The sequence below is a fragment of the Rhinolophus hipposideros genome, assembly GCF_964194185.1.
Source record: "Rhinolophus hipposideros genome assembly, chromosome: 1".
In the NCBI taxonomy this organism is placed as follows: Eukaryota; Metazoa; Chordata; class Mammalia; order Chiroptera; family Rhinolophidae; genus Rhinolophus; species Rhinolophus hipposideros.
The window spans coordinates 60,522,954-60,546,391 of NC_138047.1; the positions used below are offsets into that span (position 1 = coordinate 60,522,954).

Consider the following 23,438-nt stretch of genomic DNA (forward strand, 5'->3'; position numbering starts at 1 on the left):
AGGAACAAAGGAAGGAGAAACGGAGAAAGAAGAGTTTAACAAGATTGGGACGATAGTGGGGGGGAGAGAGTGAAGGTTGCACACTGTTAATGTACTTAATGCCATTGAATTGTATGTTTTAAAATGGTTAAAACAGTAAATTTTATGTTATGTATATTTTGCCACAATTAAAAAGAAAAAAAAGGGAGTACATCCTACTTTTCTTGAGAAACCATTTTAAATAACGAACAAGCCATAGGCACATCTCAAACTCAATCTTCTTCCATCAGAGTGATCCTGTAATAACACTTTCCTGTGGTAAATCCTTTGCGCTTATGGACCATAAAAACAATGCACCTACTGAAAAGGAAGCACCAACAGGCCTTCGGATCCACTTCGGTGGCTTCTTGAGAGGCAACACTATATTATGCTGAGCAGTCTGCTGAGGAATTTGTAATGGAGGAAGGGGCTGTCCTGTGCCAAAAGGATCAAGATTCCCAAAAGATGATGAAAGCTAATAAATAAATAAATAAATAAATAAATAACGTGAGGATTTCTAACTTATACCAGATTATAAGTCAAATCCAATAAATTTTTTTATCACAATTATCCAATTAAACACAGTATTATTGATTAATAACACCACTTTCAAAGTAATTACACAGTAAGGTGATTTTTTTCAGCTGTTATAATTAAAAACTAACATTTGCTATTACCTTGTCAACTTGTTTCTGCCTTAAACCATCTGCATTCCCTCCCATGATAGAATAAACACTGATTCGCCCATCAAAGGAAGCAGCTGACAAGACAGCAGGATTTCTGGGACACCACTGAATATCAAAGCACCACTGTGTGTTGGTGGGAAGTTCATATAACACCTAAGACAAAAACAAAAAGTCAGAAAATGATATAGCCACTTTACAGCTAAAACACCTGAATTAGTATAACCAACAAGTCACAGTTTAATTAAACATTATTAAAAAGTGTCTTTGGAAGTAAAAACGAATGGGATTATATGAAACTGAAAAGCTTCTGCACAGCAAAAGAAACTATTGACAAAATAATGAGGCAACCAACTGAATGGGAGAAGATTTTTGCAAACAGTGCCTCTGATAAGGGGCTAATATCCAAAATATACAACGAACTCATGAAACTCAACAACAAAAAACAAACAACCCAATTGAAAAATGGGCAGAGGACCTGAAGAGACACTTCTCCAAAGAGGACATACAAATGGCAAATAGACATATGAAAAAATGCTCAACATCACCAATCATCAGAGAAATGCAAATGAAAACCACAATGAGATATCACCTCACCCCAATCAGAATGGCTTTCATCAACAAGACAAATAGTAACAAGTGTTGGAGAGGCTGTGGAGAAAAAGGAACCCTCATACACTGTTGGTGGGAATGCAGACTGGTGCAGCCGCTATGGAAGGCAGTGTGGAGGTTCCTCAAGAAATTACGAATAGAATTACCATATGACCCAGCAATCGCTCTCCTGGGTATGTACCCAAAAAATCTGAAAGCATTCCTCTATAGAGACACGTGTACTCCAATGTTCATGGCAGCTTTGTTTACGGTGGCCAAGACATGGAAACAACCAAAATGTCCTTCAATAGATGAATGGATAAAGAAGTTGTGGTATATATACACAATGGAATACTATTCCGCGTTAAGGAAAGATGATATAGGAGCATTTGTGACAACATGGATGGATCTTGAGAGTATAATGCTAAGTGAAAGAAGTCAGACAGACAAAGCAGAGAACCCTATGATTTCACTGATATGTGGTATATAAACCAAAAAGAACAAGACAAACAAATGAGAAAGAAAAACTCATAGACACAGACAATAGTTTAGTGTTTACCAGAGGGTAAGGGGGTGGGGGGTCGGTGATGAGGGTAAAGGGGATCAAACATATGGTGATGGAAGGAGAACTGACTCTGGGTGGTGAACACACAATGGGATTTATAGACGATGTAATACAGAATTGTACACCTGAAATCTATGTAAATTTACTAACAATTGTCACCCCAATAAATTTAATTAAAAAAAAAAGTGTCTTTAGCCAGGAAAAACAATTATAAAATTTTTTCCCAAGTACAAGAAAAGTCCATGGTGATGGTCTATTATGACTGAAAAAAAATGCTACTCAAAATTTCAATCAGATTTGGAATAAGCACATCTTAAAAACTGAGGATTTTCTGTTTTTACTGAAACGGTGTTAATGGACACATCTGAAAGACCAGAACATGCTATTAGAGTTAATTTATTAAACTCTAATAAAAGACCAATAGTGTCTTGTCCAACTGTTTTTGCTTCCCAAGATCCAAACACCTATATTTAGATTATTTGAAGACCAAACTTAAAAACATAATCTTGAAAAGGAAGAATTCACGGAGAACTCTGACTTTTAGTCAAGCAAGAAAACATGTACACATCATTCTTATTACTGTGGAACTGAAACAGAATTTGGCAAAACAGTTTTCTTTAGAAGGAAAATATGAGAAAACTACAAAAAATGGCTGATATAAAACCTTTACAAGGTAATAATTATTGCTAATTCAAAGTTAGTGTGATGGAAACTGATGATCATAGGAGCATAGGTTTTGTGGCTTTAAGAAATAAGTCAAATGTTGGGGGATCACTCTGTAAATTATATAAATGTCTAATCACTATGCTGTACACCTGAAACTTAAATAAAATAATATTAAATGTCAGCTGTAATTGAAAAATTAAAAATGGTTAAAATTAAATCAAATAAAATTGTGGTAATGGCTGCATATATCTATGAATATACTAAAAATCACTGAATTGTACATGTTAGATGGTTAAATTGTAGTATATGAATCATCCCTCAATAAAGCTATTTAAAAACAAGAAATAAGCCAAATTAGCCTAATTTTGGTTTCATGTGACATTTAAAATAATGTTTCATTTCATGAGGAAATAGAATTGAATGAAAAGTTATTTAGCCTGCTTGTCTTTGACACTTGATTGGTACAATTCAAAGCTTCGTAATATCTGAATCACTTGTGTATTCCTAATTTGTATTTGAATAAAAAATGTAGTAAGTTTTTAGTTGCAGCATGCACTAAAAGTTTGCTACTTCAAAGTCCAAGCACACAAAACTAATAATATGCAAAAATTCATTCTATCCAATTACATAACTGAAAAAATTAGAACAGTAATTTCCATGAATTCTGAGCCACCTGGGAAGGCACAAAATAAAATACAAGATTTTTATTATTTGGTCTAAAAATCATATGAGGCAAAAATTATTATTGTATTTTTTTCCTCGTCTCCCCTAACTTTAATGTTTCTACATTCTTATAGATATCACTGCATCTGAAGACTTTAAATCACAAATTAAGTAAAAAAAGTGCTTGTTTTTATTTTAATATTATAAATTAAAACCTACTGAAGATAACTCTTACTTTTACTAGCATTCCATCATTGTAACTAGCAAAGCATTTGCAATAATCTATCTTAATTTAGAAAAGGTAAAAGTTTAAAAGCTATAATTAAAATCTGTGGTCTCTTGCCCAACACTGAAAGAGAGACAACCCATTTCAACTATTAAGAATAATAAAAACAGTATTTAAAAGAAAATTTTTGTCTACAACTCAAAGGAAATAAAATTATGTTTATATAACATTTATATTTAGTAACACAGAATTTCCTACATTCAAATTTGTGTGTGTGTAGAACATATAAATATATTGTAAAGTATTACATTCTTGCTGTATAGTTCGGAAGAGAGATTAAAAACCTGTATTTACTGATTACCAAGTGAAAAAGGATTTTCAGGAATGGTAAAGCTGGAAAAAGATCCAAATCCTGAATACTCCTATTTAGAAGGCGCTGATTTCCAGAAACCACATTAAATAAATAAAACCAACTACAGAGGGTGCCAAAAAACGTATACACTTTTAAGACAGGAAAACTGTATTAAAATTGTAATACTCAATATATACCAATAACAAAAGATGAATACAAGTCACATTTGACTTCTGCAATTACAAGAGATGCTCAAAGTGGTTACCATCAGCATAATTTTAATACAGTCTCTTCCTTTCTTAAAATGTGAATACATATTTTTGGCACCCTTTGTATTTCTGAGTCCTGGTAAACACCTTTTACTGGAAATAGGGGATGGGCAATGATTACTAGTTTCAAATATACTATTTCAAAAGTTGATTTTCCTGGATGAAACAGCTTAGCTTAGATAATGTTCCTGATAAAAGTCTCTGCTCGATTAACATTTCACACATACCTCCATCTACTTTCATATGTCCTTAATTGTAATAATGCACTGAAGAATCCATATGGAATATTTCTTATTCTGCTACAGATAAAATATTATGAGAGCTGTAAGTTTGAGAAACATTTCCATCTCATACCTCTGCTGTGTTTGGGTTGGAGCAGAGAATCTTAGCATCTTTTCCACAACTCAGCAACAATTCAGGATCTGCCATGCTCCAAGCAATTGCCAAAATCCCCCTTATGAAAAACACAAAGAGACGAAGAAATTTTTAATCCTGAAAAAACCAAATGTCCAATTATTTCTGTCTAAACTTTAAAGACACACACTGCTAACAGAAGTATAATTTCATATAATCGTTCTGGAAAGCAATTTAGTAACGTGTATGCTCTTTGATCATTACAAAGATACTCAGTATAAAATGCAGTGTATGATCACAAAAACTAAAAACAAATGCCCAACAGGGACTATGTAATAATAAATTACAGATCATCTTTTAATGAGAAAATATATAGTTTAAAATTATGTTGCTGACAAACAAGAAAAACAAACAAAATCACAGACACAGACAACAGGATGGTGGTTACCAGAGGGGAAGAGGGATGTGGGGAGAATTAAGAGGGCAAACGGGGCCAAATACATGTGATGGAAGGAGACTAGACTTTGGGTGGTGAGCACACAATGCAATATACAGGATGTGTTACCAAACTGTACACTTGAAACTTAATGTATTAACCAATATTATACCAATGAACTTAATTTAATTTAAAAAATACGTTGCAGAAATCTATTTCTTATTATATGGTGTTCACGATTGAGGAAAAAAGGTCGCTATGTACATAAATTTGTATAAAAATATATAATTACATTAAATGCTTGCATACATGGGGCTATGTATATATAAATTAAGACATGCATAATAAAATGTTTTACTGATGGATGAGTAGGAAGCGTAACTATTTCATATTTTCTACTTTTTATTTACATTTTCCAGCTTTTGTTATCAGAGAACTTCTCCTAGCATATGAAGTATTTTTAATTAAAAGAAAAATTTAAAAATGTATTATAAAGAAGTATTACAGATATAAATAGCAAAGATCTGATTTTATAACTTTTTTGTGTTTTAATAACTTTTGATTTTCTTATCCTAAGTATAATTAAAATAACATTTTTCATAAATCTGAAAATTCACATTAGGATAAAGAAAAAAAAAATTGCCTGTATCCTACCATCCAGAAAAAAAACACTATTAATAGTTTGTCTTTTCTATATTCGTGCCTTTGTTGTTTAGAGATGGAAGAAGGCAAGTTAACACTACCATACCATGAAGAAAAATACTAGAAATTAGAATTTAAATACCAGCTACTAGAAAATACAAGAAATTCTACTGGGAAATACTAAAAATACTACTAGAAAATAACAGATACTAGAAAAAAACAGATACTAGAAAAATACTAGAAACTGGAATTATGTTTGCCTATTTCTTAAAACAAAAACAAATGAGGGCCGGCCCGGTGGCTCAGGCGGTTAGAGCTCCATGCTCCTAACTCTCCGAAGGCTGCCGGTTCGATTCCCACATGGGCCAGTGGGCTCTCAACCACAAGGCTGCCAGTTCAATTCCTCAAGTCCCGCAAGGGATGGTGGGCTCCGCCCCCTGCAACTAAGATTGAACACGGCACCTTGAGCTGAGCTGCTGCTGAGCTCCCGGATGGCTCAGTTGGTTGAAGCGTGGGCTCTCGAACCACGCTGCCGGTTCGGTTCGACTCCTCGAGTCCCGCAAGCGATGGTGGGCTGTGCCCCCTGCAACTAGCAACGGCAACTGGACCTGGAGCTGAGCTGTGCCCTCCACAACTAAGACTGAAAGGACAACAACTTGAAGCTGAACGGCACCCTCCACAACTAAGATTGAAAGGACAACAACTTGACTTGGAAAAAAGTCCTGGAAGTACATACTGTTCCCCTTCCCCAATAAGATCTTAAAAAAAAAACAAAAAAAAGACAAATGACTATCCCTCAATTCTTCTGAAAACATTACCGTAGTTCTAAGACAGTTTTTTTGATTTCCAAAATAAACATAAGCCTCATTATCAATGTGTATATTTAACGGTGTTTTTCTTTCTCCCAAAAGGTGGTTTTAATTTGATATTTCTTACAATCTCAGTCATCTCAGAATCAGGAAACTGTGGTGGTATAGGAAAAGGACCCAAATTGTTTAAGAATGACTTCTGTTCCCAACAGTTTATTTTTAAAAAGATAAAATCTTTATAAAAATTAAAAGGACAGTATGATGTAAACCCTTATACCACCCACGTAGATTCACCTATTTGGCCACATTTACTCCCCCCACAGAAGTACTGACCATTTGAAAGTTAATTGCCCATATCATGACACATTATCCCACACACATCTCAGGGGATGAGAACGTTCTCCTATATGACCACCATACAATTACATACTGAAAATACTTTTTATATGCAATACTTTAAGATATATAGTCCACATTCAAATTTCCTCCAACTGCAACAATGATGCACTTTATAACTGCCTCTTCCCTTCAGAATCCAATCATGCATATCATGAATTTCAAAGCATGTCAAGAATGCCTTTTAAAGAAATCCATATCATATTTAATATTACATTTTAAAAAACATTTAGGTTCTGAGTATTAAAAAAATAATCATGGAATTGTAGAGCTGGAAGAGACTTTAAAGATTATATAATCCAACTCTTGTATTTATCAGAGGGAGAAAATTGAGAAACAGGTTGATTTGCTCCTGGCACCCAGTATGGCTTTCTGTCTTTCTAAGATATAACTATTCCTAAAAACTGGTAGTAGAATGTAGTGTTAAAAGCATGGACTCTGAGATCAGAAAGTCTGGATCAGCACTTGACTAGTTATGTGACCCAGGCCAAGTTTAACCTTGCTGATAGGGGATAATAGTATCTACACCATAAGTTTGTTATAAGGATTAATCAAGCTAACATTTAAAGTGCGTGCACACTTTACAGGTTATGTAAGTGTTAATCATCCTCCCATTACAATGTAAGCTCCCCGAGGGCATGGATTTTTGTCTATTTTATAACTAAATCCTAGTATAGTACTTGGTACAGTGTAGTGTTCAGTAAGTATGTGTTGAATGAATAAAATAAAACCTTATCTAACATGAGAAAAATATCAAAACTTTCCAGAATCATCCCTTCTTTACTAAAAAGCTGATTGAAGCATAACATCTAAACAGGATTCCATTATGACTGGACTCTTTTCTCCTTTATAAGAAGCTCAAGGAGAAGTCACAAACTTGAAAACATCTTACTGTACAAATCCATTAGACAGGGGAAAAGGGATTTCAAGTTTTAGTTTTTATATCCCTAAACAGGAAAGAAGAAAAAAAGTCTAAAATACTATAGCATTAAGAGAGATTTGTTTCTTGTTTAAAATCAGTGAACACATATGCATAAATTTGCTGGGTATCTAAATAACAATGATGGGAAATTTGTTAAATTACCAATTAAATTTAATGCTACTAAAACTAACATGAGAAAATTCTCCTAACTTTTTAGAGCATCCTCACATTTATTAAAATTGAAAGCAGAATGAATCACCTAATTTCTCAAAAACGTTTCCTTTTAAATTAAAAAAAACTTAGAAATAAAAAAAAACTTTTCAATTGTTGCTTGACATTGAATGTTATAAAAGACTCTTCATAAGTATGATGACCCTAATAAACAGCAAACTGTATAATGTCAAGAGTTGCCCTGAAGTGCTGTGATAAACTGAAATTTTGATCTATTAATTATGATTTGAAATAAGTAGTGGAAAATCCTCTACATATTTTCATGTTGTTATGCTATGATTTGGCTACCATTTTGGGGTATAGAAAATCAGATGACTACTGCTTTAAATAAAAACAAACCATTTACAGTAACTTTTACAAGACAGAGACAAAGTATATTTTCTAACTTAATAAAAATTATCTGATAATTAAAAGTAGTAAGTACGTATGTTTTTAAAGATAAACTAAGTTCTTTGGAAGAGTAGCATGATACCTGGCATGGTTTTCCAGGACACGGAGTGGAGAGGAGGCAAAGCGAAGATCCCACATCTGGACCACTGGTAACCTATCATCTTCAGATGCAAGGACCATCTGAGTAGCAACATCAGGATGCCACGCCAACCCAGAGCAATGCATCTGCAGAGAGTTAGGGCTCACGTTTTATCAATCGTATTACTTTATGAAAAGCCAAAATGAATTTGAGGAATGTGCCTTCGTTGAAACAAACAGTAAAACACATCAGGGCAGGATTAGTTTATTTTTTAAAAACCAAAAGCCTAAAACTATTAAATTTTGTTAAACAGTCTTAAACAGTAGATTTAAAAGTAAGAAGCTTAAATGTTTTTAATTCATCCAACTATCTGATACATAAAACCATTCTGGGCCAGAATAATTCTATACCAAAAATATGTTTTCCTGCCAAAATTGTAACTCAGGGGGGAAGTTTTACATAAATTTAAAATTTAATACTTTGAGAAAAATGAAAATTAAGAGAAAAGATTTTAATAACAAAGAAAATCCGCACCTGTCTTTCAGTTTATCAGAAAAAAATCAAGATAGAATGTCTAAAGCAACAACTACCATTTAAATTTTCACGTGGGGATAAATTAACATTATTATTAAGAATTACCCTCTAATCTAATCGAAATACGTTTAAATTTTGTAATTTCAACTTAATTCAAACAAGCTTTTTTTCTGAAAAAGTTATTTTAAAAATAAAATATAATTTTATTAAAAAAAAAAAAAAAAAAAGAATTACCTGGAAGTTCAGATCTCATTAAGCATTCCAGAAGATGACTGAAATGCTTATTGTATGCTTTATTCCACTGAAACTTATTTTTAAAATCTGAATTCATTGAAAAACAATACCCTGAACAAATATTCTTCTAACTAGTTTTTTGTTTTTATTGTTATTTAAAAATTATATATGTATTCTCTGATTTAGGTAAACTTGTTTTTGAAAATGTCAAACTATACAATGTAATTAAAAACAAACTAACAAATCAAGGCCTTAATTGTGTCTAAATTATCTTACAGCAAATGATGAAACAATATTAAGGAATTCGTAAGGTCGAAATTTAGTTCCCACAGCAACTGGGAGAAGAATATTACTTCACTTTAGCAGTACTGAATCAGAAGCGATGAAGCCAGCAGTTTGGAAACTACAAGTTCACAGTCATAAAATTACTAGAGGAAAAATCTGTACAGTCTAGAGAAAGCTAAAGATGAATTCAAAAGTTGCTGTAAATGCTTTGAAATAGCTAGCAAAGCAAAACAACCAGTATATCATGGAATAAGCTCCTTGACTAACCAATCCCTCTTCATTATCAGTAATATCCAATATGGTTTATTGGGAATTTTATTATTTTCCCCAAGGAAAAATCTTTTCATTCCAACACGATTGGTCCATGAAAAGACAGAATTTGACTTTATAGAAATTTGATTTGCTGACAACTCTGACAAATATAGGAATACCTACAGCAGAAATACAACACGTTCATCAGAAATCAAGCATATACTTACCCTGTTACTATGATCACTGACTTTGATTATAGGCTCATTTTTCCTAAGATCCCATACAGTGGCCCGGCCACTGGGACTGGCTGATGCTAAAATATGCTGAACTTGTCTGTTCCACGCAATGCAGCTGATATCCTCTGGGGGCTAAAAGGAATAAACTATTGAAAACCATGTCTCAATTATAATCAAAGTTAACTACAAAATCTGCTCCTTCTTTTTTAAAAACTTAAAACTCTGATCAATTTTTTAAGTTTTTTTAAAAAACTTAAAAACTTAAAAATCTGATCAATTCATTCTAGAAATTTGCTTCACATTCTCAACATATACAGTACAGTTTAAAGCTTAGGTATATACATATGCCAATTCAAGCATTTTACCTTGTTTCATACTGTCTCATTCACCGGGCGTTTATTAAGATTCTGTTATAAATCAAGCACTGTTTATTTTGCCAGTGCCACGAGGAGATGACGCACCACAAAGTAGATGTGAGTCAATATGACAGACAACTAGGCAGAGCAAAACATTACAGCCTAGACGATTAGAAAAATATCTTTATAAACGGTAGACCATGTACTATCATTATGCTACCTCGCAGATTGCCAAAACGTTAGGGCCCATTATAATGGCTACTCAAATTGAGTGGTCTAGACAACAAAGAAACTCGAAGCCCCGAGAGGGCTGTTCTTTCTCAACTTATTGAAAATACATAGGAAAGGGTTTATTTTTTAAACTAAGTTTCCTTTCTAGTCTATGATTTTTATTCTATGGTTGGATATTGTTAAAATACTGTATGATATAAAAAGTATACTATGTAAAATTCCATATCTAAGAAAATTATTAAAGATTTGTCTATTTTATTCACTACTGTATGTCTACTGTACATCAAACAGTCTCTGGCCGATGGCACACAATCAATAAATATTTGCTGATGGACTTACTGATACTTTGAAAAAACATATTTATTAATACTTTACTACACAGAAGGAAAATCAATGACATCTAAGCATTGATTTTAAACAAATATGTTTTGTGTGGGGGAAAAAAAAACCTGAAAGTGTTGAAGAACTGATTTTGGTTCTTTTGATTATATCAAAATCAATGTAATCACCTGTGTTTTGGCTCCTGGTGTCATTGGAGTTGCAAAATTGTTCAGATCCCAAATGTAGATTTCAGATTCATTAGCACCAGAGGCTACCAGATTAGTCTGCAGTAAGAAATAATTAATAATTAAACAGCATTTATAAAAGATCCATCAGTTTTAGGGCATACAATTTTTCTATTTAATTAAAAAAGAAAACATGAATTCCTAAATACTATGCATAACAACCTACAATTTAAGTAGCTCTTTTGAGAAACATTACAAAATTCCATTTAACTTAAAAAGATATTATGTGTACTGACATTTTAATACAAGACATTAAAAAAGTAATCACATGGATAAATTCTTAAATAATAATAATGCAATGATATGGGGATTATCATTTATGGTTTTGCATCTCTGGAAGGGGATCTGATAGTGGGAGACAAAAACAGGTCACCAATTATTGCTTTCAGATAAATAACTGAATCCTAAAATAATGACATCTATCTCAGATTTTATTAGTCCTATCTTGGCCAGACCAAGACAAAGCTAGTAACATCTCCCATCTTAAACCCTTATGTAATTCTACTTCATTTACATTCAATCTTGTTTCAGGTGGCAATATTCCTAGGTTATCTCTACTATACACCTTTAGTCAAAAAGACCCTAAAACTATGACATGAAGGAAAGCAAGATAATGAGCTTTGTGTATTAACCTTCATCCTTTATCGTTCACTCATAAATTCTTCTTTGATCAATAGACATATAACAATGAAAATAGAGGAATTCTATGGTAATAGGCCCCAATAATCTATAATACGAGACACTAACCAAAATTAGCAGCTATTTAATCCAATTAACAACAACAAAAACATCTTTCTAATCTAAAGAGTAGACGCCACTGTAGAAATGAAGAAGTTTGGGTTTTATATTTCTATACCCTAAGTATCTGTTTATAATACAAAAAAAATAACGAATTTAAACTTTAAGATAATATTCATTGGGCCGGCCTCGTGGCTCAGGGGGTTGGAGCGCCTCCTAATGCGAGATCACTGGTTTGATTCCCACATGGGCTAGTGAGCTACGCCCTCTACAGCTGAGATTGTGAATTAACAGCTCTCCTGGGAGCTGGGCTGCCGTGAGCAGCCAGAGGTCGGCATGAGTTGCTCTGTGCTGCCATGGGCTGCTGTGTGCTGCTGTGGGCTACCATGTGCTGCCAGGAGCGGCCGGTGGCCGGCAGCCATCATGAGCAGCTGTCAGCTAGCGCGTGAGCTGCTGTGAGCAGCTGACCGACTGCCTCAGCCAGGGGAGCGCAAGGCTCATAATACCGGCATGGGCCAGGAAGCTGTATCCTACACAACTAGACTGAGAAACAACGGCTTGAACTGGAGTGTGGGGCGGGGTGGCTGGAGGCGGAAGGGGAAAAAAAAAAAAGACAACATTCATTTATTAGTTGTTATACTCTAATATCCTATTAACTCAAGATCTTTATTAACCTACACATTTATAATTAATATTCAGTAGTGTTTATGATGGCAACAGTAGACTTTATTTGTCGATTAATTAAATTTGCACCATATTTGTGTATATTTCTAAATATTTGATAGAGTAATCTCTAACATAAACACAAAATTTCTCAATTTATAAAACAGTAGATTAACTCAGACACCACAGCACCAACCTAATGCTAAACTAGCACAAACTTTTAAAATGCAAGGTTTCCAACCTTTGGAGGCCCTAATGTTTAAAAAAATGTCCAGATGGTACGACACCTCCAAACTTCTCCGAATTAAACCCATCAGTCGAATCGGATCCCCTCCATAAAGTTAGTACTCCCTCCATGGAGTTAGTATTATCTACCCAGAACCCAACTCTGAATCCTCCATTCTTCAAATTGTCTTACTCATCAACCTGCATAGGCACACATTTTTGGCTTTCGATTCCAAGACCGAGGCACAATAGATTCATATATGTATTTCAAGTAACAGCACATATCTCAAGAATTATGAATAAATATCAAAAGTCTAACCTGGAAAATGTTCACATCCAAGGCTCTCACTGGGCCGGTATGTTTGTCATTCTGGGCAATCACAACTTCCTTGTCTCCAGCTATAATTTTAGAAGGATCATAAAGAATAATATTTCCATTTTCACCACCAGCAATTAGAACTCCAGAGACATTTCCTTTGGAATCCATCTTATGAGGCCCCCAAATCAACTTGTGGTACCTTTAAGAGAAAATGAGTAAAATAACTCATTTTTGAAGTCAAATAAATGTAGACAAGAATCTGAAATTATATATTTAATTCTTTATGTCTTCATAAATACTCCCAAAACATTGCTTCTCCTCTATTCCTGGTAACTATGCATGACTTGGTGAAATGGCGTATTAGTTAATTTATATTCATATGTGAATATTTGATTTTATAATCTTAAAGAAAATAAAACTCTTTTGTAGAGGTCATATAGTATTTGTGTGTCAAAAGATATGGGCTTACAAATGATTTTACCATTTAGAAACTATGAGATCCTGGGCAAGTTACTTAAGTTTTCTAAGCTGCTTTTGGTTCATCTGAAAAATAGAGCTGATCAACCATTTCCCTTGATTCTATTTGACCACAGAGAAACTCACCAACAAGTGATCTGTTAAACAGTAAGGTGTTAAGGGAGTCATTTGAAATTTTTTAAGAAAAATAATGTATTCTGACAGTAGAAAAGTGTCATCAAAGTTATGTCTATTACAACAAGTACCCCTACTGGTGAAGAATAAAAGATTAGGGTTTGGCATGGAGATAAAATATGATGGTGGTAGAGAGGTATACGACGAGACAAATGAGATGGTGGTGAGAAGAAAAAGTGCTAGACAAAAAGTATTGGGGGCTCCCATCACAGTGGGAGGTCTCTGAAGAATATGAGAGGTCTGTTAAGACTCCATGATTCTGTTAGCTAAGGTACAATCTCCTCACTAAAATCTGCCAAGCTATTGAGACAATAAAGCAATTTTTCTACTCAAATGAAAGTGTACTTTCTCTTCATTTTAACAAGGAGTAAGTACTTGGAAAGGTGATCCAAATACCTACTGTATCAGAAATCATGTGAATAAACTTCTCTGTGAAATACATTTTCACACATACCGGGGGTGCCAAAAATGCCAAAAAAATGTATACAAGTAGACACTTTGGTCAATGTTGCTCAAGCAGTAGTGAGTAGTTCGCCGTAATCAGAAGTGTCTGGACACTGATAGTAACCACTCCGAGCACCTCTTGTAATTGCAGAAGTCAAACGTGACTTGTATTGATTTTCTGTTATTGGTATATACTGAGTATTACAATTTTAATACAGTTTTCCTTTCTTAAAATGCGTATTCTTTTTTTTGGTACCCTCGTAGACAAGTACAAGGAAAAAAATTAAAATAACCTCTCATTCCAAAATAATCACTATTAACATCTTAATATTCACTGAACTACTTTTTTCTAGTTATACCTACCTTTTTGTAAACAGGTGAGATAAAGGAGATAAAAAAAAGCAATGCTACTATGTCATATATCATAAGGAAAAAAACAGTAGAAACTAGATCCTTTCCTTCCTATCCTATACATAACAGTCAGTAATAAAAAAAAAATCATTAGACATAGACTCTTTACTTCCATAGAAATTCACTCATATTTTTTTCACAAAATATTTCATATCATTGCTGGTATTCCTTGCAGTTTCGAATAATGGCATGTTTATAGACAAACTAGGCATCAATCACATCACATAATTAAATATCACTATGTGAATTTAAGTTTGAATCTCATACCTGTGAGAAGAAGAGAAGATGGCACAAGATTTCATATCCAAGGATGGATCAGACAGGTCTAATTCAAATATCTCCAGGGAAGCATTGGTACTAAATGTTGCATCCAATTGCTGAGCAGATGTTCCTATAGAAAATACATTTATGGTAACTATGCATGCAAAATAAAAGACTCAGAGAAAACCATACAAAATAGAAATTAAATGCAAGTTTTTCAGTATCTCACTCATGAGTGCTATACTAGTGGCTGAAAACTCAGCACATATGCCACTGGGCAGATGCTTAAATTACTACAACCATGAGATCCTAACACAGGGCTCAGAGATGCTATTTGTTAAGAGTGGGTAGTGCAGATAATTTTTTAAGCCTATCGATAATTTTATAAGCCCTTTGTAAAAACAGTCCCATGATTTATTACATCTGTTTATAGTCACAAATGATATAAATTCCAACTCTTCCTATATAAAAACGTTAGCATCAAAACTGTTCATTCAGGGGGCTGACAAGATGGCTCAGGCGGTTGGAGCTCCATGCTCCTAACTCCGAACGTTGCCGGTTCGATTCCCACATGGGCCAGTGGGCTCTCAACCAAAAGGTTGCCAGTTCAATTCCCGGAGTCCCGCAAGGGATGTTGGGCTCCGCCCCCTGCAACTAAGATTGAACACGGCACCTTGAGCAGAGATGTCACTGAGGTCCTGGATGGCTCAGTTGGTTGGAGCGCGTCCTCTCAACCACAAGGTTGCCGCGATGGGCTAGGCGCCCTGCAACTAGCAACGATAACTGGACCTGGAGCTGAGCTGCGCCCTCCACAACTAAGATTGTAAGGACAACGACTTGGAAAAAAGTCCTGGAAGTACACACTGTTCCCCAATAAAGTCCTGTTCCCCTTCCCCAATAAAATCTTTAACAAAACAAAAACAAAAACAAAAAACCTGTTCATTCAAATTGATATTTTTAAACTATTTTTTACATTATCTATTGTGCTTAATACTGGAGGAATAAAGATAAAACTTATGAAATAGGGAAGATACTATAAATATAATGTATCATGATTAATGCTATGATGTACAAGGTGCCACAGGAACACAGAGGAAGGTCACTGAACTCTGGTGACAGGAAGGAGGGAGGTATCTCATTTGGGAAGGAGAGCTTTTCTAGAAAGGAAGCTTAAACAGAATCTTAAAGAACACGTATACAGTCAGATGTGGAAGACAAGAAATTTCGTGACTCATACTATTTTCTCTGTTGAACTTACCTGTAGCTAGGTAAATGGGATGATTCTGGGCAGGGCTCCATGCCTGCATGGCTGTACGATCTATTTCCTTTAACTTCATCCTGCTAAAGAGATAGAAATACACTGAACATGTAACACATAAATATACTGGACAAACCACTGTATCATTAGTAATGTCTCAACGCCAATAAATTAAAGTAGGTATTACGTGCTGGGAATGTTCAATCTTAGAAAGAAAAACTTACTAAATTATTTTGAGACAAATAAAGGGCTATTTTAATTGTTTACAGATGATAGTCCTGAAAAATCAGTCTGGAAAAAAATCCGCTACACTACACATCCTTCTCAGACAAGGCTGGCTGGCAATGTATCAGGGTAAGAGAAGGCACGTAAGCAACAAGGTGCATCTTCCTGCAGCAGGATCACTCAATGATAAGAGTTTTTAAAATTAGTTTTAAATTACACAGACTATAAATAAGAACATAGTAAGCACACAGATTTTTAAATATAAAGCAGAAAATTTTTAAAAACTGGTCACTTCAAGCTACAATCCCCCATACCACTAGTTTATATATTCCTTCTGTTAAAGTTACTTTGGGTAGAAAAATTTAGGTAGTTCTGTGCTATCTATAGCTTTTTAAAAAATCTTTGTTATTTTATATAAATGTATTCACATGGCACAATATTCCACTATAAGACATTCCATAATTTAATTACTTGGTCTGCTACTATGAAACATCTGAGTTGTTTCTAATCTTTTGCTACTTTTGCAAACAATGCTGAAATAAATGGCCATATGTACATATTCTTTAATTCAGGGACAAGGACAGCTGTAAATTTTACAGAAGCAAAAATGCTGGGTTAAAGGTTAAATGCAATTTTAACTTTGATGGATATTGCCATGTTGCCCTTCATGGCAACTGTACATTTTCACATTTCCAAGAGCAATATATGAGTAGCTGCTGCCCTATAGCCTTACCAGAATAAGGTTTTTTTTTTTGCTAACACTTAGATTTTTTTACCAACACAATTGATAATTGAAAAATGTTAGCTCTGTATAGTCATACTTTGCATTTCACATACTATAAACAATGTTGAGCATCTTTTGTATATAGTTTTGAGTATTCCATATTTCCTGCTCTGTCACCTTTTCTGTCTATTTTTGTCCACATCAATTGTCTATTTCTCTATTAGGTTGTCAGACTATCTTTTAATTTTGCTTATATGTATTTTTACCTTTCACAAGATTTTTGTTTCTTTAAAAAATAGATTTATTAGAATAGTTGTAGGTTCACAGAACAATTGAGTGAAAAGTGTATAAAATTCCCACATACTTCCCCTCCAACCACAGCCTCTCCTACCATCAAAATCCCGCACCACAGTGGTATATTTGTTACGACTGATGAATGAACACTGACACATCATTATCATCCAAAGTCCATATTTTACATTGGGGTTCACTCTGTGTTGTATATTCTATGGGTTTTGACAAATGTATAATGACGACACATATCCACCAGAAGTTTCAGTATCATTCAGAAGTTTCCATCCTAAAAATTCTCTATGCTCCGCCTACTTATCCATTCCTCTCTTCCTGTCTTTTCTCCTTTCCTCCTGGCAACCACTGTTTTTTTTACAGTCTCTATAGTTTTGCCTTTTCCAAAATGTCAGTTATAATCATACCATATGTAACCTTTCCAAATTGGCTTCTTTCACTTAGCAATAGGCATTTAAGGTTCCTCCATGTCTTTTTGTGATTTGATAGGTTCTTTCTTTTTAGCACTGAAAAATAATCCATTGTATGGATGCACCATAATTTTTATTTTTTTATAGTCAAAATTATCACTTTTTAATTTTTAATTTCTAACTAATCAAAATTTAGAAAACATTTTTAAAAATGTTTTCTAAATTTTGATTAGTTAGAAAGGGCTTCTGCATGCCAAGATTATGAAGAAATTCACCTATATTTTTCTTCTAACAAATTCATTTATGGCTTATTCCTTTTTTTATGCTTAAAATGAAAAATGTGGGTAACACTTTATTGTAATGGTATGTTAATTGGTTCCAAATTACAATGAAAATCCTATAGCAGTGAAATATGACATCTATATGAATTTGAAATAAATTTATTTATGAACAGTATTACCACAATGAATACTAAATGAATTATTAATAATGAAGGACCAAAGTATTACCAGAAATATAATGAAACATCAAGGAAAAAGCTGCAAGTTTTCAGTCACTTCATAATCAACTAGAAATAAGCACAATAACCCTGGATAACACTGTATTATGTGTATCATTAGTAGCCAGAAATTAAGTGACAATAAATAGAAATTGAAAAAAAATGTGTTGTTAAATATCTTTCCAGTAACGTGCAAAAACTATGTTTTACACATCAACATACTGTGCTTACTCTGACCTATGTGTATTAGCAACTGAATAAATAGAGTAAAAACTATGGCTTATTCTTTACATTTAAATTTTGACTTACATGGACTATATCCTGATATACAATGTATATTCAGAGTTTTTTTCCCTTATTGCTCCAAAGCCATTTATTAAAAAATTTTTTCCCTACTAATTTCAGATATCACATTTATCGTGCACTAAATTCCTAAATTCCTGTATTTATTCCTAAATTCCTGTATTTAGGTTTAATTCTAGATTTACTATTTAGGTTTATATTCCTGTAGATATTGGATGTACCTTACGGTTTACATTCCTATATATACTTAGGCTTATATCTGGATTTCCATTCCTTTATTTCCATTTGTTTACTTACATGCTAGGCACTCCACTGTTTTAAATACTGAGACTATATCTACTGATTTTACCCTTACCTTGTTTTCCGTCTTATTACTGTGTATTTTACTACATAAATTTTAGAATAGTTTTTTATCAATTGCAGAAAAAAGGCAATGTATTTTTATTGAATCTGCATCAAATGTATCAATGTATTTTTATTGAATCTGCATACGGAGAATTAGCACAATGTTGAATCTTCCTATTGAGAACATGGTGTCTTTTGTCTTTTTTTATCTTTCAGTATTTAAAAAAAAATTTTGACATAGTCGGCTTGCTTATTCCTAAATATCTTATCTTTTGGATTGTTCGTAAATGTGGCTTTTTTTTCCTTCTCATACATTGCCTATCTTCTTGTTATTGTTGTATGAAGGCAAATGATTTCTTAACATTAATTCTGTATCCTGTTCTCTTACTGAATTCTCTTTTTGGAGTAGTTTTTTCAGTAGATTCTGTTGGGTTTTCCATATATACACCTGTATCACGTGTCTATAGTGACAGTTTACCTCACCTCTTTGTTTCAAAGTGTTATACCTCTAAATTTCTTTTTCTTGTCTGAGTTGGCTAGTGTTTGTAATACCATATTAAAAAGTAGTGATAGCAGTGAGATTTCTTGTCTTGTTCCTTTCTTTAGTAAAAAAGCATACTGTATCACCACTAAGCATGATTTGGGGATTTGAGATACACATGCATACATATAGATATGTATATACAATGTGAGGAAATAGCCATTGATTCCTGTTTTATTGACTGCTATTTATAAAGATTGAGTGTTGAATTCTGTCAAGTGCTTTTCATTAGGTAATTGGAGATGATCATATGATTTTTCACCTTAGGCCTATCAATAAAAACAAATTATACTAATTATGAACCATCTTCCCATATTCTGAATAAACCTCTCTTGATCATGGTATATTATTATAATGGGCTGCTAGATTCCATTTATTTAAGAGCTTTGCTTCTACGGTCATAGTGAGATTTATTCTTTTGTGTGTGTTTTTTCTATTCGTTTCAGGTGCACAAAACAACACAGTAATTAGACACACCCCTCAAAAAGTGATAACCCCAACAAGTCTACTACCCATCTGACACTATACATAGCTATCCATGGTCAAGGGATGTAAAGTACAGCATAGGGAATGTAGTCAATGATATTGTAATATATATATATATATATATATATATATATATTTTTTTTTTTTAATTATAGTTGACATTCATATTATATTAGTTTCAGATGTACAGCATAGTAGTTAGGCATTTATATAATTTATGAAGTAATCCATATCAGAAGTAATCCATCTGATAAGTTTAGTACCCATCTGACACTATAGTTTTTACAATATTATTGACTATATTCCCCATACTGTATGTACTACTTCCCATTTCCATGACTATTTTGTATTACCAATTTGTAATTCCTAATCCCTTCACCTTTCTCACCCAGCCCTCCAACCCCACTCCCATCCAGCAACCATCAGTTTGTTCTCTGTATCTCTGAGTCTGTTTTGTTTGCTCATTTATTCTGTTAGATTCCACATATAAGTGAGATCTTATGGTTATTTTTCTTTCTCACTCTTACTTCACTTAGCATAATACCCTCTAGGTCCATCCATGTTGTTGCAAATGGTAAGATTTCATTCCTTTTTATGGCACAGTAATATTCTATTGTATAAATGTACCACAATTTCTTTATCCAATTGTCTATTGATGGGCATTTCAATCGTTTCCATATCTTGGCTATTGGGACTAGTGCTGCAGTAAACATAGGGGTGCATGTATCTTTTCAAAGCAGTGTTTTTGGATTTCTTTGGATAAATATCCAGGAGTAGAATTGCTGGGTCATAAGATAGCTCTATTTTAAATTTTTTGAGGAACCTCCATACTGTTTTCCACAGTGGCTGCACCAATTTGCAATCCCACCAACAGTTCAGGAGGGTTCCCTCTTCTCCACATCCTCACCAACATTTGTTGTTTGTTCATTTCTTGATGATGGCCATTCTGAAGGTGTGAGGTGATATCTCATTGTGGTTTTAATTTGCATTTCTCTGATGATTAGTGACATTGACCATCTTTTCATATGTCTGTTGGCCATCTTTATGTCCTCTTTGGAGAAATGTCTATTCAGGTCCTCTGCCCATTTTTCAACTGAATGGTTTGTTTTTTTGGTGTTGACTTATATAAGTTTTTTATATTTTTTGTGTTTTCTTCTTTTGTGCAATTGTTGTCAGATTTTGATATCAATGTTTTACTTGTTTCACAAAAAATGCGGGAGTTTTCCTTGTTTTTCTATGTTCTTATACTTTTGGGGATCCTTCAGTAATTTTCCCCGTTTCTTCTATGGAAATTGATCTATTTGAATTTTCTTTATTCAAGGTAATTTTTGGTGTTATAATTTCCTAGTGTTTTCATTACTATGTCATCTATACATTTTACAATCTCCATTTGTATTCTCCATTGATTCAAGAATTGTCGAATTTCATATCCAAGTCGAGGAGCCTTTATTTTTACTGCATTGTGATTTTCCTATACTATTTCTCCTTTACGAAATTTATTTAAGTTTTCTTTGAGGCATATACACGTACGTGTTTTTGTGAATGTTCCATGAGACTTAAAAAAAGAGGTACTGTATTTTCAGGGTTGAGTTCAATATACATTAAGCAAATCTATTCTGTTACTTATTTTAGTAGGTCTTCCATATCCCTGGTTTTTTCCCCATTTGATCTGTCTTGACCAGGAACAGGAAGTTAGTTATAAGTCTACCACTACTAATGTGTTTGTATCTATTTCTCCTGGTATCACCCGAAACTTGCTTTATGAAAGTTACTTTGTTATTTAATACATAACTATTTGGTAGACAGATATTCATAATATCAAATGTTCACTGTAAAATATACCTTTTAGCTTTATGAAGAATGTTTCTTGGTCTTAAATAATGTCTTTGGGCCTGAATTCTCCTTTGTCTCATAGAACAATCAACAGCCTATCATGTTTCCCCCAAAATAAGACCTAGTTGGCCAATCAGCTCTAATGCATCTTTTGGAGCAAAAAATTAATAATATAAGACTCAGTCTTATTTTACAGTAAAACCCAGTATAATATAATATAATATGATATAGTATGGTATAATATAATAAGACTGGGTCTTATATTAATTTTTGCTCCAAAAGATGCATTAGAGCTGATTGTCCAGCTAGCTATTATTTTTGGGGAAACACTGTAGTTTTCTTTTTATTTGTTTTTATGTGTATGCTTTTGCCCTTTTCAACTTCTGAACTATTTAGTTTTCACGGGCTGCCTTGAATACAGCAAACAAAAATCAGACTTTGCTTGGTAATCCAATATGAAAATCTTTTCAACAGACTCACTAATACGGTCATTTAAAATTTATTGATATGAAAAAAGAAAACAAACAAAAATGAAATAAAATTTACTGATATGACAAATAGTTGCTCTTAGTTTACCTTATTTTGCTGTTTGGTTTTATAATTAAAACAATATTTTCACTGTTGTCTATTTTCTGTTTGTGTATTTATAGTTTTTCTGATAGTTAGGATGACTTGTATTTTTTTAAATATGTATTTCTGCTTGTATCTTTATGAGCATAATTTTAAATAATTTGTTTAATACCATTAACTTTCTATTTCTTTACACAGTTAAGTATGAGCACTAAAGAAATTAGGTTGTACAATGTTACTGTTCCTTGCACTACAGTTATAGTCACAGGAATTATCTTTCTCAGTGTTTAACTTTGTACTGTCAAGTATGCCTATGCTTCTACTAACTGATTTGTCAGCTTTAAATGATGTCCTTTGACTCCCAGCCATTACAGATGAGGCAATCCACAAACTCATTCTACCTCCAATTTTCTTCCTACTTCCCAGTTTTCTTAATTTTTTAAAGTTTTAAAACTAATTCCTACATTGTCATATATTTAACATGTACATTTTATTCTTCTTTATTCCCACTTTTTAGTCTCAGATCTATAGTTAAATACAATCGACAGTACTTTTGCCAGTTTTCTTACTTATCTCTAAAGGATAAAGTTCATCTTCTATTAGTTTCCTTAAGAGGACCTTAGAGTAACAATACGCCCTGAGACATACAGGTTCAAAATGTTTATAAAGAACATTTTACTGATGATAAAATTAAGGCGCAGAAAGATTAAATAATTTGTACATACTAGCAAGAGGCAGAGCCAAGATTTGAACTCAGAAGTTTAGCTCCAGAGTCCAAGCTTTTGTTATTTCAACAAGTTCAGATATTCAATTTTAATCATAGAAGAAATACTAACATTTAGAAGAAATGCTAACATTTAGAAGAAATAATTAATGACAAAGCAACTGTGATTCACGATAAGATTAAGAGAATAAGAAATATGTTTTAGAAACTATGCTAGGTTAAGCAAAAGTGGATTAAGAGATTGAATGACTCATGTGATTAAAAGCAGGGCCTCTAAATTCAATACTTGATTTGAATATCGGCTGTTACTTATGATAATTTGGACACATTGTTTAATCTATCTGAGCCCCTGTTTCTATATTTGTAAAATGGGGATAAGTGTGTCTACCTCATGGGATACTGTGAGGTTTAAATGAGATGATGTATTTTATAGAGGGCCAAATAATACCCAACACATAGGTTAGTAAGTGTTTTAATATGCTAACTACTTTTAAAAATTATTACTATCATGAGATT

The 23,438-nt window shown here is 33.3% G+C and overlaps 1 protein-coding gene across 18 annotated transcripts in view; it reads right to left on the minus strand.

Annotated features, from left to right (window-relative positions):
* The window catches only part of SEC31A (SEC31 homolog A, COPII coat complex component), a 66,187-nt gene that overhangs the window by 39,087 nt on the left and 3,662 nt on the right, over window positions 1-23,438 (minus strand). For 13 of the 18 annotated variants that reach the window (XM_081054827.1, XM_081054825.1, XM_081054821.1 and 10 more), the window contains exons 2-10: window positions 15,957-16,039; window positions 14,705-14,828; window positions 12,932-13,130; window positions 10,930-11,025; window positions 9,825-9,965; window positions 8,296-8,438; window positions 4,388-4,487; window positions 696-857; window positions 341-493 (exon numbers count right to left, since the gene is read on the minus strand). In XM_081054827.1, the coding sequence (XP_080910953.1) occupies window positions 341-493; window positions 696-857; window positions 4,388-4,487; window positions 8,296-8,438; window positions 9,825-9,965; window positions 10,930-11,025; window positions 12,932-13,130; window positions 14,705-14,828; window positions 15,957-16,035 (1,197 nt within the window). In that variant the 5' untranslated portion in view covers window positions 16,036-16,039. The remainder of the gene's footprint in view (window positions 1-340; window positions 494-695; window positions 858-4,387; window positions 4,488-8,295; window positions 8,439-9,824; window positions 9,966-10,929; window positions 11,026-12,931; window positions 13,131-14,704; window positions 14,829-15,956; window positions 16,040-23,438) is intronic. The other 5 variants (XM_081054818.1, XM_081054816.1, XM_081054820.1 and 2 more) reach the window with 1 other exon arrangement.